The 18,292-nt window shown below is 42.1% G+C and overlaps 1 protein-coding gene across 7 annotated transcripts in view; it reads left to right on the top strand.

Annotated features, from left to right (window-relative positions):
* The window catches only part of TRIO (trio Rho guanine nucleotide exchange factor), an 830,868-nt gene that overhangs the window by 320,519 nt on the left and 492,057 nt on the right, over positions 1-18,292 (top strand). For all 7 annotated transcript variants that reach the window (XM_033929852.1, XM_033929845.1, XM_033929848.1 and 4 more), the window contains 3 exons: positions 602-794; positions 4,376-4,888; positions 14,652-14,774. In XM_033929852.1, coding sequence (XP_033785743.1) covers positions 602-794; positions 4,376-4,888; positions 14,652-14,774 — 829 coding nt within the window. The remainder of the gene's footprint in view (positions 1-601; positions 795-4,375; positions 4,889-14,651; positions 14,775-18,292) is intronic.

Genomic DNA, 18,292 nt, shown 5'->3' on the forward strand with positions numbered 1-18,292 from the left:
CCATCTTTGAGAATGTGCTATCCTGCATTTTCTTGGAGAAAACTAACGGCCTGTTTCACAAAGCCGTGCTAATGGCCCCGAAGCCCATAGAGATTTAAAGGGCTTCGGGGCTGTTGCCGCGCGGCTTTGTAAAAGAGGCCGCAAGTTACCTGTAGCAAATGTTCTCCCCTGGGAAACAGAGTACAAGTCCTCAGATGGCCACCACGTCCCCTAGGACAAATTGTGAACTCTTGTCTATTAGAGACTGAAAGCGATTTCATTCAATTCTAATGATCGAAAAGGCACATGCATATGCGGCATTGCTTCTCTAAAGTTTCCAGAGTGATTTCAACTGGAAAACTGCTCCGCACACTCTGTTGGATGTTGTCACTGATCTGTGAAGACTTATCCTGCTATCCATGGAGAATACATACTACAGATTTATCTTATAAGTAACTTATAAGTTGTAACTTATAAGTAACTTGCTTTTTTCCACCTAAATTAGTCTAGTGATGAAAGCCATGTACCCTGCTAATATAGGGAAGAAATTTTAAGCTATCAAGTCAGCGTACAAGTGTAATGAATCTTTTGTGAACTTTAACCTTATTCCTTCCCCCTGCAGTGAAGAAGTCTGTAAACGAGGATTCACAGTGATTGTAGACATGCGTGGATCTAAGTGGGACTCCATTAAACCCTTGTTGAAGATTTTACAAGAATCCTTTCCCTGCTGTATTCATGTTGCACTGATTATCAAGCCAGACAACTTTTGGCAGAAACAAAGAACTAACTTTGGCAGCTCTAAGTTTGAATTTGAGGTAATTTGCCTAACAGCAGACATCTGTTTTGCATTCATTTAAAATAAGCAACTGCATTTTTCTCATCAAAGGCTAAAATGTACCATAAGGAGCCTTTACTATTCTGTCTGTGTATGTAAAAACTGCTTGGCATAGCATTAATACTAAGCTTCTGGTAATAGTATTTCTACAGGTTATGCTGAATGAGTTCTATATAAGGTTGCCAACTGGATCCAGATTCACCCAACAGGGTTGATCCAGTCTTGTGTTTACTCTGTTGCATGCAAGGACTTGTAATCTTGCTTTTCTTAGGGAATGTGATGGGGAGATCAGAGTTTACAAGCTCATGGATGCAACAGGGTAAACCTAGGACTGGATCAAACCTGTCAGGGTTTGTGAACTGGATCCAAATTTACCTAAGTTCCATGGAATCATTGAATAACACTTTTGAATACTGCAGATTGTAGAAAGGGTAGAGTTGCTAGTGCTATTTCTGGTTCCAGGGATCTTGTCTTGTTAAGATTATGATTATGTTTGTTTATTAAAAAGTTTTAACCGCACTTCGATTTTTCAACAGCATGGTGTACATAATATATAAAAACAAAAAACGAAAAGAATGCCATTTAAAATAGGAAAGCAAAGAAAAGACAAAGCAAAAAAAAACACCAAACCATGGAGGAATTGTAATAAAAGAAATGCTAGTTTGAGGTAGAAGTCAGGAAGGTTGGAGGGTAATTTTACCTTGCTGAATAGTAGCTGTCTACTTAACTTGTGTAGATGGCTCATATACAGAAGCATGTATGCTGGCCTGGTTAATGAAGTGGGTGCAGTAGGCAGCACCTGCAGCTCTTTGACTACTCAGCCACAGCTGGTAAATCAATCAGATTAAAAGATAACAAGAACAGAAGAATTGGGGTAGTTAAAGATCTTTTATGTTACATCTCCTCTGAAGTCTGTACATATGGTGTTCAACTCCAAACCCGCAAACCGGGTCTTGCAGAAGTGTGCTACTTACAGCTTTCAGCGCCTCCCTCAGAGTATAGCACGCTCTTCAGTTTTTTCCTTCTGCAAGCGAACCATGCAGAGATGTTTCGTCTAAAGTTATTTTTTTTTCAGTGGCTTTGGTGCCCTGAGAACCCCTTATTTAGGGGGATCTCTGCATGGGAAAGGACATAGGTTCTGCAGGGCCAGACTGCAATTTCCTTTGGATGGACTTGTGGAGTCAGCCTGCTGTGTGCCACTTCAGGGATGAGGATCCGTTCCCCTGGGAGCCATGTTGCCTTTTGAATAAGAACCCTTGGGGTATCATGGTGCTGGCTGCATGTTGCACTTTGAGGTTCCGTGGGGGTGGAGGTCTCAGTCGGGGTCAGTTCGACTAGCAGCCTGAAGATTCAAGGATTGGAGTAATTTGAAGACATTTCTGAAGCAGAAAGTCCTTTTCATTCACTTCAGCTGCAGTGAAAAGCTGAAAGGCAGACACCGCACAGAATTGTGAGTACAACCCCATTATTTCCTATGGGGAAATCAAGGGGCATCTGACAAAAATCATTTTTGAATGTTTCCAAGGGTAGAGTTCAGGTCTCCCATCTCTAAAACCCCTATTTTTTAGGGTTTTTTTTTGGTTTTTAATTAAGTCTCCACAGGCCATTTTTGGTGCAATTTTTATGGCAGCGATCATCTTGGATTTTAAACAATCTTTTTTTTCTAAAGCTTTTATCTGTCTCAGAACAAAAATCGATAGGGATGGACTCTTTAGCATGTGCAAACATGAATTCATGTTTCAGTTGTGCCAGATTGCCTGCAGAGGAGCATCCATGTACCACGTGCCATGGTGCATGCGAGGTGGGGGTAGGAGCTTCGGATTTAACCCCATCCATGTCTTCCAGGGCTGGGAGATGGGAAAAATATCCAACTCAGCACATGAAACACAGGGGCATGAAGCTCTAGCACGTGGAATCTGTGGTTCCTGCAAAAGTCTCACCAGAGATCCATCAGCGGTCAGTTATTGCCTCTGTGCAAGAGTTCTCCCAGGAATTTGGCCATCTCATGTGGAGAGCCGTTTTTAACAGACCTGGATTGTGATCCGCAGACAGAGCACGTCACAGTGTTTTCATGGAGTTACTTCACTTCCAGGGATAAGTGATCCTGGTTCCCAGTGCCAGTGACCACCAGACCCAAATTGGCGGAGTTGGAAGTCAGATTACATGCCTCTTTTGTCTCAGGGCACTGGCTCAGTCCTGGTTGACGCCTATTCCATTTTGGTTCTGCCAAGCAGGATGCCTCTGTGACCCTTGATCAGGGTGATACACCAGCTGTTTGTTGGTTTCTGTCCACCATTTTCTTGCAGATGCGTTCAAGGAATTGAAACTTAAAGTATAGCCTTCCACTTCTCAGTGTACAGTCATGAACCGCTCCAGTACTCAGACCTTCTTTTTTCCAGCGCACCCAGACATACTGCTCTGGTCACAGTGGTGTTCATAGTTAAAAAGATCAAAAACTGATGCTATCTGTAATTCTTCAGGCCATCCCTCCTCCAGGATAGCCTCTCCTTCAATATGCTCACCTTCCCCAAATCATCTTTGAAACATCTACTTCAACTCCTCATCTTTCCCTCCCTCCACACACATCAACTTACCTCCCATAGTTCTTCATACCATACCACATACCTACTTTCTTCCAGGTCCATCAGCCCCTTTACCCCATCTCTCCCAGCTCAACTCCTCTTTCACACACGTTTCCTTATCCTCTATCTCTTAATCTCCTACCCCTGTCCTCTTGCATACATGTTCCATTATCCATGCCACCCCCTCTCCTGGTTCCTTAACTCCTTGTTTCCAAAAAAAAGTCCCTCCCCCAGCTTTTCTCCTCAAATTCACATACTCCTGGCACGATTGTCACATGGCACAGCTCTCCCTTGTTGAAATGCAGCTGGTGCCATGGCCTTCATGGCACTAGCAGAGTGTGATCAACAAGGTGTTTGAAATCCTGCATTGTTCTCAAATTCTCTTGAGAAGGACTTGGGCACCACACTGACAGGACTTTGGAACAGCCATGCTACAGGAAAGCCATGGCAGCAACTGCATTTAAACCATAATTCTACCCTTTGCCAGCTGAGGGTAAATTTTGTGCAGCAACAGTTAACTTCTTGCACCGAGGGAATTCTAAAGAACTACACATTGCAGAATTTGCACAGAATTCCCACAGGAATAATTATTCTGCCATCAATACTATTGTTAAATGCCTTTTGGGGATTGTAGGAATAAATGAGAACTAGGTAACATTTTCATTTAAGGAAGGCAAAGAACAAATGGTACACTATATACTTAATCTGTTTTGTCAGTTATCCAGTATGCTTTTGCAGTTTTGCTTATACTGTACCTGTTCTGTAGATTAATGGAAAGCTTTAATTCTCTAAAAAGTAAGGTGCATTTATTTTTTTTTTCTAATTTAAGTTCCATTGTGATCTGTAATTGCAAAACATCCTGCTCTCCAGAAATACTCAAGTTGGGGGGTGGGGGGCTTTAAAAATATATATGTGCATTATTTTTCAAAAAATCAACTTAACTCTAACTTAAATATTTACCACTTGTTTTCTTTTGTAGACCAGTATGGTGTCTTTAGAAGGCCTTACCAAAGTAGTTGACCCATCTCAGCTGACCCCCGAGTTTGAAGGCTGCTTGGAGTACGACCATGAGGAATGGATAGAAATCCGAGTGGCCTTTGAGGACTTCATTAGTAATGCCACTCACATGTTGAACCGGCTAGAGGAGCTTCAGGAGATACTTGCAAAGAAGGAACTGCCTCAGGACTTGGATGGTGCCCGCAATATGATTGAGGAGCACTCCCAACTCAAGAAGAAGGTCATCAAAGCTCCCATTGAGGACTTGGACTTGGAAGGCCAGAAGCTGTTGCAGCAGATACAGGGCAGTGAAAGCTTTCCCAAAAAGAACTCTGGGTCAGGGAATGCTGACTTGCAGAATCTTTTACCCAAAGTATCTACCATGCTTGACAGGCTACACTCAACCAGGCAGCATCTGCATCAGATGTGGCATGTGCGGAAATTAAAATTGGATCAGTGCTTTCAACTTAGGCTGTATGAGCAAGACGCTGAGAAGGTAAGAAAGAGGATTTGGAGGTTCAGAGTTCAGACTTTGCAGATTAGTACAGAAAGGCAATTGAATTGTTTAGGGAATGAAGTCAATCTTTGTATAAAGTAGTGCCATTTTAAGAGATTTCAGGGGGGAGGGCGGGGGTTGGGGGGTTTCATTGGCTTTAATTCATGCTCACAGATGAATGAACTGATTGTAATGGGCAAGGCTGAAATTTGAGTATTTTACCTTTAGGCCAGCAGAAAAGCTGCAAATTCAAATGTGGTTGATTGCTGGCATTAAGTAAATGTGTACTTTGTTGATGCAGAATGTCCTTGCTCAAGATTTAACCACCTAAAGTACTCGGGAGGGATTACTTTATGAGCAAGGTAAATATGAGTTCAAGGAGCCCTTTTCAACCATTTTGCTTGTGACCAAGTAAAGCAACTGATGTGTATTTCTGCCAGCACTGAATTTATTCTCTATCTTGGTCACAGCTACAGGATTCAGCAAATACTTTCTGAAAATCATTTTGTACTATAGTGGGTGTGATTGTAGCTGCAAACATTGCTTTCTTGTTGCTAGAAAATAGATACGGAATGAGGGAATGAAACCATATATAGAAATTTACTTCTTTTGAAAACTGGTTTCCCCGGATTCACTTTCCCATTTTAAGGGAAGATGACACCTAGGTGGGCATTGAAGTTTGCTGCATGTTGATATTACAACTTAAACAATCCTATTTGCAGCCAAATTCTGCATATCCTTTTATGTTTATGGGGAAAAAAGGCACTGGTGGATTTTGATGACAATTTGAGTCAGATATCTATGTGATATCATCCACCATAGGTGCTCATCTGAATGTTTTATCTTTGAGAATGCTGGGATACAGGGGAGTTCCCTGAATCTTAGTTGGAAAAGAAGTTGATAACACAAAAGAGGCTTTTGTTCAGGTAAAAAGCTTTCCTGAAAAGAATGTCTATGATTTGTAATTTTCCAACCAAAGAACAACAATGAAGGAAGAGCTTATCCCTCCCATTGTTTTGACCTTTTTATCTCACTATCCTATTGAAATTTGTATTTTCCCCCTCTCCTTCCTAATGTGTCATTGTTCATGTCTTAGTCATGTCACCCTGATGATTTTATATTCTTCTTTTGTACACCGCTTAGCCAATTCTTTAAACGGTATATCAAATTTTTAATAAACTTGAGAATGATCTGTGCAGTTGTTTCCAACACATGGCCCAGGGGCTGCATGCAGCCCCAGCAATCCTCCATTATGGCCCTCCCTCCCCAGCAGTTTGCCCCTGCTCACTCTCAGGTCTGTCTGCCTGCCTGCCTTTCTCAATCCTCTGAACTTGCTTGTAGCACTGCCGCACTGAAGGCATTCTGCTTCTTACCACCAGAAACTTCTTTATATATAGGGTCCCACGTCCTCTGATAAAACTTTTAAGAACATAAGAAGTTGCCTCCGCTGAGTCAGACCAGCGGTCCGCTCCCGCGGCGGCCCATCAGGCCCATTGCCTGAGCAGTGGTCCCTTGACTATTTCTTCAACCTACCTCTACTCCTATCCTTATAACCTACCTCTACTTCTATCTGTACCCCTCAATCCCCTTGTCCTCCAGGAACCTATCCAAACCTTCTTTGAAGCCCTGTAACGTGCTCCTGCCTATCACAGCCTCCGGAAGCGCGTTCCATGTATCCACCACCCTCTGGGTGAAAAACAACTTCCTAGCGTTTGTCCTAAACCTATAAGAACATAAGAAGTTTTGTTTCTGGGCTTATCTTGCACTCTCCACTTAGCCAATTTTCTGGTCACCCAGTGAAAGAAATTGATCAGATTTGTTTGACAAAACCTGCCTCTAGTGAAACTATGTTGCCTGGGTCCTGTAATCCATTGGATTCAAGAAACTTCACTATTCTCTGTTTTAAGTGCATTTCCATTAATTTACTTACCACAAAAGTCAGACTTGCTGGCCTATAGTTCCCCACCTTCTTTGATTTCAGCAATGGAGAGAAGATTGATAAGGTTTGAGGCAGGAGAAGAAAAATGAGATAGTGGGATAATAAAGGGCTTGTTGAGATTTATGCTGATTTTGTGGAGTTGATTGTGAGAAATCAGCTATGATCTTGACTGTGTATGTGAGCTGGTGGCCATTTTGAAGATGGAATTGAGGCTGGTAAAGAGAGTGTGGGGGTTAGAGGGAAATAATAGTTTTATTTGGAGAATGTGTTAGGTGATCGGAAGATGTCAGCATAGGGAAGGGAACTAGAGCCAGATGTGCTCTGCAGACTGAGTGGAGGGAGGGGGAAGCCAGGATTGGGAATGAAGATTGCCACAGTTTTTAGGTCACATTGCATGCCTCTCCCACACTCAACTCCCTTGGTACCGGCCCATCCTGCTCATACCACTGCGAGGCATCAAGGTACTGATAACACCGATCCTTTGGAGCACCGGAATACGGCTCAGGGATCTTCTTTGAGGCGTCCTGGTTCTTTCTATCGACACCAGTCTTTCTCCAGGCATGGTTCTTCACATCAAAGTTCTACTTCTTTTCAACAATGCGCTCCTTCGAGACTTAGAACTATTACTTCGACCCATAAGTCCTTTTCTTTTGTGAGCCGTTCCAGACAAAGATATTGGAGTTCCTCTTCTACTCGACCTCCTCTTTTGAAGAGACATCAGGAACTTCATCGACCCACTTCTGCCTCTTCATTGGACCGGTACTGAAAACATCACAGAATTTCTTCTAGACATTTTTCCCCAGAAGTTTTCTTGCATTTGAACTCTGACTCAGAGTGTGCGTTTTCCCTCTTTGAACCTGAGTCTGCTGGTGCAGCTATTCCCAAACGAAGGTCTTCTCCTGAAGAATTCTCCTTTGCCACTTATATTAACCAATTATGCAAGGCCTTGTCTTTTTCAGTGGAGGCTGATGCCTCATTTAATCCTGGATTCCACAATACAGTATATAGAACGTTAGTGGACCTTCCAAAGATCTCTTCAGATTGCCATTGCATGAACTGTTTAAACAAATCATTTTCAAAAATTGGGAGATGTCTTTATCTGTCATGGTTGCTCCAGGAAAAATGAATTCGCTTTACAGAATTTTCTCTTCTCCAGGATTTGATAGTCCACAACTTCCTCATCATTCCTTATTAGTGGAATCAACCATAAAAAAATATTTTCCTACCAGGGTTCATGCTCTATTGCCTCTGGGATGTTCCATCATTCCATATTAGTGAAATCAACCCTTAAAAATATTTTCCTAGCAGGGTTCATGCTTCATTGCCTCTGAAGGCTGTATCATGGACAAGTTTGCACGTCGCCTTTATCAAAACTCTATACTGCTGAGCAGAATCCTTAATTAGATTTTCTACATGTCTTTGTATTTTCATCCACATAACTAAACCAGCTGAAAAAAGTTTAAAGGTTTGTTGTGTCCAATATGTCAACTTGTGAATCCAAAACAATAATATTGTAAATCCCGTTTTCTAAAGAAAAAAATATTGCAATTCAAATCATCACAATCCCATTGAAGATATTTCAATTACTGTCGACTCCACCTAAGTGCATGTTGGTTAAGCGCACACTTAAGTTATCTGCAGCCTACCACCATGGTCCTTTTTTTTTTTTTTTTTACATTAAAAGTCAATGGATGTAAACTCTGGATAATTGCAATTCTGATAAGCACACAATCTGCTTATGCGCACTGATGTTATAGATCCCACCTCTATGCATTGACGTTACGTTCATTCCGGTTAAAAGCAATCACGTTCTCATGTTGTTGAACCATGTGTTTCGGATCAGCAGTCTAGGCCTGGCCAGGTGTTCGAACTTTCAAAACTGCACTATGGTGTCTTGTGGAGAAAAACCTTAGTCTTTGGTCAAAAGTCATTGTCTCTGGGAGCGTCATAAGAACATAAGAAACGCCTTCACCGGATCAGACCAAGGTCCATCTAGTCCGGCGATCCGCACACGCGGAGGCCCATTTAGGTGCTCCTTTTTGGAGACCCGGTTTTCCCGTATCCCTCAATATGATCTGCAAGAAGGTGTGCATCCAACATGCGTTTGAAACCCAGCACAGTATTTTCTGCCACGACCTCCTCCGGGAGAGCATTCCAAGCACCCACCACTCTTTGTGTGAAACAGAACTTCCTGACATTTGTCCTGAACCTGCTGCCATTCAGTTTTAAGCTATGACCTCTTGTCCGCGTCACATCTGAAAATGTCAGTAATGCTGCTTCCTGGTCAATTTGATCAAATCCCTTTAATATTTTAAAAGTCTCTATTAGATCCCCACGCAGTCTTCTCTTTTCGAGGGTGAACAGTCCCAGTTTTCCGAGGCGTCAGGTCTCTATTGCTAGATTTCTCGGATTTACAAAAAAAAGCAAGCCATATTGAAAGACTGGCAAAACAGCAATCCTACCAGAAAACGAAAAAGAATTGAGAAGGCTTGAGACGTTGAACAGGCGTTGCTGCGATGGTTTGCTGAAGCTAGAAGTCGTTAACTGCTAATTAGTGATCCTCTGCTGATGGAGAAAGTAGCACAGCTATCTGAAGAACTGGGTGTAGAAGACTTCAAAGCAACAAATGGATGGCTAGAGAGGTGGAAAGTTTGTAACGACATAAAATTTAAGAAGCAGCATGGCGAAAAACAAGACGCGGATGAGTTTGGTGCAGAAAGATGGATCATGGAAGTATTGCCATCGGTCATTGGTGGATATAAACCATGCAACGTTTTCAACACCGATGAGACAGGCCTGTTACTGGCGTGCCATTCCTGATGGAACATTGGCTTTCAAATGCAGCGAAACTGTTGGCTTTAAGGTGCCAAAGGAATGATTGACATTGGTACTCAGTTGCAATATGGACAGTAGTGAACAGCTTGAGCCACTGGTGATTGGATAGAATCGAAATCTTCGGTGCTTCAAAAACATTAAACGCCTGCCTGTTGAATATGAAAGCAACAAAAACACATGAATGATGGTTGCAGAAGCTTGACAATGGTTGCAGAAGCTTGACAATCTGATGAGAAGGCGTAGGAGGCACATTGTAATGTTGTGTAACAGCAGTAATGTACGACTAACCAACATCAAACTCGTGTTTCTGCCACCAAACACAACTTCTTTGATCCAACCGATGGACCAGGGGATAATAGCCAACTTCAAATGCCATTACAGGTTGCTCATCCTAAGATATGTGATGGCAGTGATTGATGCAAGCATAGAATCCAGCCCCCGAGCTACTGAGCTCGTGAGAAAAATGATGGTGTTCGACTCTCTTCACATGCTACAGGAGGCTTGGAGTCGAGTCTCATCATCAATGATTTCAAATTGCTATTGACGGGCGAGCTTCACGCATCTGATGAGACAACTGAAGCTGGCACTTCATCCATTTAACTCCCAGTTGGACTCTTGCCACAAGAGTTTGAGCTGTATGTCGCCGTTGACAACGATGTGCCCACATCATCTGACAGCATTAATTCTGATATCTGTGCAGTCATAAAGGACACTGCAGACAACCAAGAGTCTGATGATGACGGGGATACTGTTGCAGTCATCACGACTAATGAAACACCTGCAGAAATTGTTTCCTTCTCAGACGCGGTGAAGTCCCTACACACACTATGTTGTTATCTGGAGATAAATGGATGTCACCACTATGGCCAGTTTTACAGCATCAGCAGTCGGATACACAGCCTGAATCGTGCAATCTGCGTGCAGAAAATAATGACTGATTATTTCAGTAGAATGTTGGTTTAAAAAAAGGTTTACAATGTTTTACTTTAGACAGAACAATGCTTGATTCTTTTTTTTTTTTTTAATTCTTTATTCATTTTCAAACTTACAATAAGTGTGACATATGTTCAAACACATTAACAATAAATACATCACTTAATAATCATCATTGGTACAAAACATAAACTCTTATCACCCCCCCTTCCCACCCTTTCCTACCATATAATCAAATATGCTTGATTCTAAAACTGAACTGTGTAGAATTGTTTTACATGTGGTTTTTTTGCTGAATAAAAGTTTTATTGCATTTGACTACAGCGTACTGTAATTTTTCATTACTAAAAAGTGGTACTCTGCTTAAGCGCACACTCCATTCAAGCGCATGTGGTGGTCCAGTCCAGAGGCCTTTCACTTAAGCGGAGTCAACTGTATATAGAGCCATCAGAAGCGGCACTCCAGGTACACAAGATACCAAACTTATGAAGCTCTACACACTGCTCATAAATTAATGCAGGAAATCTTATTGTGAACTACAGTATATGTATTAAATATTTAAATAACTTATATTGGAGAGTTAAATCAGACTTATCTGTAAAGTCCTGGTAAAGCCTTTAGCTTATACCAACAGGTAGAAAACATCAACGCCGACATGCATGTTTTGTATGCAAAATACTGCTTCACGGCATGGTAATACTATAACAAATAGAAGTGTAGTATTAAAATCCTACTCTGTAACCCATTATGTCTAAATAATATCTAACATTTACTTACTTAAATCAATGAAGTTTTAAATATGGCGAGCATCAACGCTGTCCTCAGCGTGCATAATTAAAAAGAATACCCCGCCCATACCACGTCATAAAGGACGTGGAGTAAAATGATTGACTGAGAATAGACTTCAACCCAGAGGGGAATTCATTCATACATTCAGGTCAAAGACATCAAATCTAATTCAGCATTGAGTCCGTGAGGTTCCAGAGTTTGAAGATCAAAGATCCATCTCTGTTCTTTATAGTTAAGTAAGGACTCAATGTCACCACCCTCCCACCCGACTACAATCTCTTACAAGATTCTCCATTTGAAATCCATTAGCTGATGTTTAACTGATTCCCAATGTCAATCAATTGACTGGAGCTCAGAGTCATTCGGCTAGCACTCCGGATGCTGCAGAACACTCTAGAAAGCAAAAAAGGTCAAGGTTTTTTTGGACAATGCTGCAACAGACAGGAAGGCACCAATAATGCTCCCTTAAGGTTGAAAGCCCACACATTATTTCAGTGGGCAGTAGTTCACCTACAAGCTCTCTCTGCCACTTGTGTAGTGGAAGTAGATAATGTTCAGGCCGACTACCTGAGCCGGCAAACTCTGGACCCGAGAGTGGTCTCTGTCCCAGAGAGTGTTTGAAAGCATTGTGCGCCGATGGGAGCAACTGACGTTCGATCTGATGGCAATAGCAACTAACAGGAAGACTGTAGTTTTTTCAGCCAATGATATGAACCTGGAAGAGCAGAAGTGGACGACGTGGTGAAGCAGTGGCATGTGTCAGCTCTCCTTGGTCTCTGATAGGCAGGGTCATTTGGAAGATAGCAGCTCATCCAAGATTCATGATTTTCGTAGCCCCGAATTAGCCAAGGTGGCTCTGGTATGCTGATCTAGTGCGTCTAAAGAGAGACAGAAACCTCAAGCTTCCTTTTTCATCCAACTTTTTTTGCAGGGTTCGATTGCACTGGAGGATTTTGAACACTTTGGGCTTACAGTATGGCTGTTGAGTGTGCAACTTTTTTTTTTAAGGGCTACTTGGAGGTTAGTTATTGTAATTCTCATATCTAAGAAGCTGGTGACAGTCACTGCCTATACAAAAGCTTGGAAAATGTTTCAAACATGGTATATTAGTAGAAATGTGGAGCCTTTTCAGGTGCTGGTTGCTTTCATCTTAGTGTTTCTCCAGGGCTTCCTAGAGAAGGACCTAGCAGTCACGTCACTTAAGGTTGAGATAGTGGAACTCTCTTGCTTTTGAATGTGAGTTGATAAGGTCCCACTAGCCCAGTGTTTCTCAACTAGCCCCTTTGCTAGTCAGATTTTCAGGATATCCACAATGAATATGCTTGAAAGAAATTTGCAAATAATGGATTCAGTGTACGCAAATCAAGTTTATGCATATTCATTGTAGATATCCTGAAAAACCGACTGGCAAGGGACTGAGTTGAGAAACACTGCTCTAGCTGCTCACCCAGATGTTTCAAAATTTTTGAAGGGAGCATTGCAACTGTGGCTGCCGGTGAGACTCCCTCTTTCACCATGGAATCTTAACCTGGTCCTCAAGGCCCTCTGTCATGTTCTGTTCAAGCCCTTACATGGACCTTACAGTAAAGAAGGTGTTGTTAGTGGCTATCACCTCAGCAAGAAGAATATTGGAGCTGCAGGCTTTATTTTGTAGAGGGTGTTGATATGTACGGTCCCATAATTCTTGTTGAAGATCATTTCATCCTTTCATGTTAATCAGGAAGTTCATCTGCCAGCTTACAGTCTGACGGGGTCCAAGAAGGAAGACAAAATTTTGCAATTGCTGGATGTCAGGAGAATTCTTCTGAGATATCTCAAAGTGGCCAGTGAGTTTCATCTGACCAATCACCTGTTTGTCTTGACAACCATGAGCTGGTGGAGGGAGCCAGCTTCTCACTTGCCCATATCCACAGCATATATCAGGAGTGGAAAACAATCCCTGATCTCATTGAGGGTGCACTTCAGTAAGGGTGTGACGTCGTCTTGGGCGGAGTTGTAAGATTTACAGAGTTGATGTATCAGGTCGCCTGGACTCAGCTTTTGAGTCCTCAGTTCTGACAACAAGATCATCTGTCCTGCCCTGGTCTCTTGGGACTGCTTGGGTACTTCCCAGTTGTTCAGGACCTCTACACCCATTGCACAGGAAAGAAAGATTAGGTTCTTACATCGATAATCTTCTTTCATTTAGACAGGTGTAGAGGTCCTGAAGCCCGCCTGTCTGTTGGTGTGTTTTGCCTGCTTGGGATGTCGAGAAGAGTAATACAGGAGTGTTGACTCTCTGCCTCAGTAATGTCTGGGTTAACAGATGTTTTCATTTCCCTATCAGTCGCAGAGTGAGGAGGTTTCTTCAGTTCAAGTATGGGTAACAAATCCTTAATTGTTAGTGCAGGTTGCACTCAGGTAAGTAACTTGCTTGTTCCACCTTGTTTTAAGTTTGAATGTTTTTAAATTCATGTGATTTATGCATGTTGTTTACAGAGCAGAACAGAACAATAGTTGGGGTGTTTTCCCGTACTCCCTCCTTACTGTGCAGTTTGGTGATTTAGTACTATTTGATTGCTTTGTTACAAACTGAGGGATTACTGTGGAGCCCACTGAGCAAGGAGGTGGAGCCAAATAACATAATTGATGCCTTCTGCAAAAACACATGTTTTGAGGGTGACTACCCAACTATTCAGGACCTCTATCACCTGTCTAAAGGAAAGAGGATTGCTTGTTCCCAACCCAGTCCTTAGGGCACAGTTTTAAGCCAGTCATGTTTGCTAAGATATCCAAAATGAATATGCATGAGATAAATGTGCATACAATAGTGGTAATGCATGCAAATTTCTCAAGCTTATTCTTTGTGGATATCCTGAACACCTGACCGTGTGTACCAAGGACTGAGTTGAGAATCTCTGGTTTTATGACTTGTTCAAATACTATATTGATAGCCCTCCATTTATTTGCCTCTGAATTGTTAGTATTGGTTCTCAAATTGATTCTGGAGTACCCAATTGTTAGCTTGTTTTTCAGGATATCCACAATAAATATGTGTAGCATTTGCGTATGCTGGTCTCCACTGTATGCATATCTCTTTTATTTATATTTGAGATGGCCTGAAAACCAGATTGGCTAGGGGGTGTTCCAGTATCAGTTTGAAAAGCACTGCATTAGGTACCCCCTTCACCTTTGTTTTAGAAGTTACTGATTCTAAACGTTTTCACCCTAGTTAGGTTAGCCTTCCTACCATCAGGACTCAGCCTGTATTATCTATGTTTTCTGCAGATGTTCGACTGGATCACACACAACAAAGGCTTGTTTTTGACAAGCTACACAGAGATCGGCACCAGTCACCCTCACGCCATGGAACTTCAGACGCAGCACAATCACTTTGCCATGAACTGTATGGTAAGCTGGCGGATGAGGCGCCTTACACATTTAATTTAGTGTTCTGTGTGATGGTGCATTGGTGGAACAGGTGCTTAGCAGTGGTAGACTCATGAGAAATGTTAGAAGGTATATTCCACTCATAACAGATTTCTATCCTATTCACAAGGTTGGAGATGCAGACTGTTACCATGCGGGCAGGCTGAGCAAATGGTTACTCTCAAGCCTCGTAGAGAGCTGACATTTTCATCCCTACCTTTGCTTGAACCTTGATTTGAACACTTCTTAATATATAAGTCTGTACAGCTCCCCTGTGTCTAGGCGCGTTGGTGGACTGGGTTGCAATGCTTGAATAAATTGTTGTTTTTCTCAGTTGGTTTTATTTACTCAGTTTGGATGTATCATAAATTAAGGTGCAGTTATTTTTATTTAATAGTTGTGCCCTGCAGCCTTTTCTTTTTATTATAAAAATACATTCTTCTTTCCTCCCCTATCTACTGTTTATGGCAGTGAACCAAAAGGCGTGCGGAGAACTGATGCAGGGGCAGTTCATGAAATGCTGGCCACTCTGTTTTACACTGGCTTAAAATTAGGCTGGGTCCAGTAGTTCTAGCTGCATTTATTTGGAGATAAAAATGTGGTGTTTGCATTTTCCACCACTAAAATGTCCTTGGGGGATTATTACTACTTTAAACAGCAATGGGGTTTTTGAGCACAGGTACCATGAAACTTTCAGACATCGCATTTTATAAGATCAGTCACTGGCTCACTTAGTGGCTGATGAAATAAGTTACATTATCTTTGAGCGTGGTGATTTAGTTTTGATTTCCCCTGATAACCTTGCCCCAATGCAATAAGAGATTTAGCATAGAAAAATCCATAGGGGGTCATCAGTCTGCCATACATTGTCTAGTGGCGCATCAAAGTGCACAGCTAAGGGTCAGGCACCACCAGACCAACATGTCAATGAGATAAGGATGCTGCTGCTGGATGCCTTCCCAGACCTGGTAATTTATTGGTCCATGGTGTTGGGGGTAAATTGCATTGTAAGCTAGAGATGCCATAGATAAGGTGCTCAGGGGATGAGGGAGTTGAAGTCTGCTGAGTTTTTATGTTTTTACTTCCCTCACCTTCAATGTGTGAGTGCATTCCCCTCTGACACATTAACAGGAAGAGAAACGCTTCACTCCCAAAGCAGCAAACCACACAAACTACTGGGCGGATATTCACATTGAGGTTCCCCCCCCCATCATATTCCACGCTTTTATGCTGATGTAATTTGCTTGTCATTAGTTTACTGTGTCAGGAGTAAAAAAATTTTTAGCAAGTACCTATATTTGAACATTGTATGCTGAAGGTTACTGCACTGAGCCCTCACCCCCTCCCCCTTTCATTTCTTTTTGCTGTCTAGTCTTAGGCTTTCTATTTTCTCTCCCTCAACAGCCTTTCAGCTTGCGCTCTTTAGCAGGGCCTGCAGGCCTGATTGGTTAGTGCTTTCTTCACAGCAGTGGCATCTCTAGGCAAAAGGTATATTGGTATGGGGGATGGGGAGAAACTGATGAGGGTATATCTATACATCACGCCCACCTCTATAATGTACAGTACCTGCTTTTAAATTTTCTTTAGGTTGCACTAAGCTTTAGTAAAGGGACCCCCCCATATGTTTGGTAATTTTGTTCTTTATAATAATCTCCATCATTTTACCAGGCACTGATGTCAGACATTTCCCTGAGTGTTTGACAGAACTAGAGATGAGCAGGATTTATTAATTTTATCTGAGGACAAGCAGGCAGCGTATTCTCACATGTGGGTGATGTCATTCACAGAGCCCGGTACGGACAGTGCAGAAGTGTAATGTGTCATTCCATATTAAGTGGTCTAATTTTAGAAAAAGTGTCACCATCAAGGATTTTGATGAAACTTTTTGTATGCTGAATTTTACGTGACTCAAATTAATTTTGGTAAAGTTTAAGATTTGCCAGTGGAATGCTTGTGGAAATATAGCTTTTTGTTTGATGCCATACTGCGACCATGTACAGTACTACTACAGCAGATTTGTAATATATCCCTGAAAACAGGCGTGATCCCAGAGGATTGGAAGATAGCTAATGTTACGCCTATCTTTTAAAAAGGGTCGAGAGGTGACCCGGGGAACTACAGACCGGTGAGTTTGACTTCGGTTCTGGGGAAGATGGCGGAAGTGCTGATAAAAGACAGCATCGATGAGCATCTAGAAAGGATGATGAAACCAAGTCAACATGGCTTCTGCAAGGGAAGATCATGCCTAACAAACTTATTGCACTTCTTCGAAGGAATAAGCAAACGGAAGGACAAAGAGGACCCCATAGACATTGTATACTTAGATTTCCAAAAAGCCTTTGACAAGGTACCCCCATGAACACCTACTACGGAAACTGAAGAACCATGGGGTGGAAGGAGATGTACACAGATGGATCAAAAATTGGTTGGAGGGTAGAAAGCAAAGGGTAGGAGTGAAGGACCACTACTCTGATTGGAGGAGGGTCACGAGTGATGTTCTGCAGGGGTCAGAACTCAGACCGCTGCTGTTCAATGTATTTATAAATGATCTAGAAACAGGGACGAAGTGTGAAATAATAAAATTCGTAGATGACACCAAACTATTTAGTGGAGTTAGGACTAAAGAGGACTGCGAAGATTTACAAAGGGACCTGAACAAACTAGGAGAGTGGGCAACGAGATGGCAGATGAAACTTAATGTAGAGAAATGTAAAGTCTTGCATGTAGGAAGCAGAAACCCAAGGTACAGCTATACGATGGGAGGGCTGGTAATGGGTGAAAGTACCCAAGAAAAGGACTTTGGGGCAATAGTGGACAAGACAATGAAGCCATCGGCACAATGCGCAGCGGCCTCTAAGAAGACGAATAAAATGCTAGATACTATCAAGAAAGGTATTACAACCAGAATGAAAGAAGTTATCCTGCCGTTGTATCGGACGATGGTGCGCCCGCATCTGGAGTACTGCGTCCAATATTGGTCGCCGTACCTTAAGAATATGGTGATACTTGAGAGGGTTCAAAAAAGAGCGACACGATTGATAAAAAGGTATGGAAAACCTTTCATATGCTGAAAGATTAGAGAAACTGGGACTCTTCCCTAGAAAAGTGGAGATTTAGAGGGAACAGTAGAAGAATAAGAGCTTAAGGGAAAAGAAAAGATGAGTTGTATTGTCGGTATTATCAGTCAAGGTCAAGAGTAAGCATAGGACAGTCCTCCGGGCACACCCACATAGTTGGGTTTTCTGGATACAGACAATGAATATGCGTAAGAGTTCTGAATACCAAAGAGGCAATGTTTGCAGATCTCTCATTGAATAATTCCTTGTAGATATGCTGAAAACCTGACTGAGTTGAGATAGGCTGGCAAAGAGCCTCCTGAGAGTCTGGACCCCAGTGTACTGGGCTCAACTTGGATAGAGGAGTAAGCTCTAGAAGAGAAAGTCTGCAGAGCGGGATAGAAATGGTAGATAATTGTGTGTGTTTGTTTGTGTGAGATGTTT

This window comes from Geotrypetes seraphini, chromosome 2 (genome assembly GCF_902459505.1).
Source record: "Geotrypetes seraphini chromosome 2, aGeoSer1.1, whole genome shotgun sequence".
Lineage (NCBI taxonomy): Eukaryota > Metazoa > Chordata > Amphibia > Gymnophiona > Dermophiidae > Geotrypetes > Geotrypetes seraphini.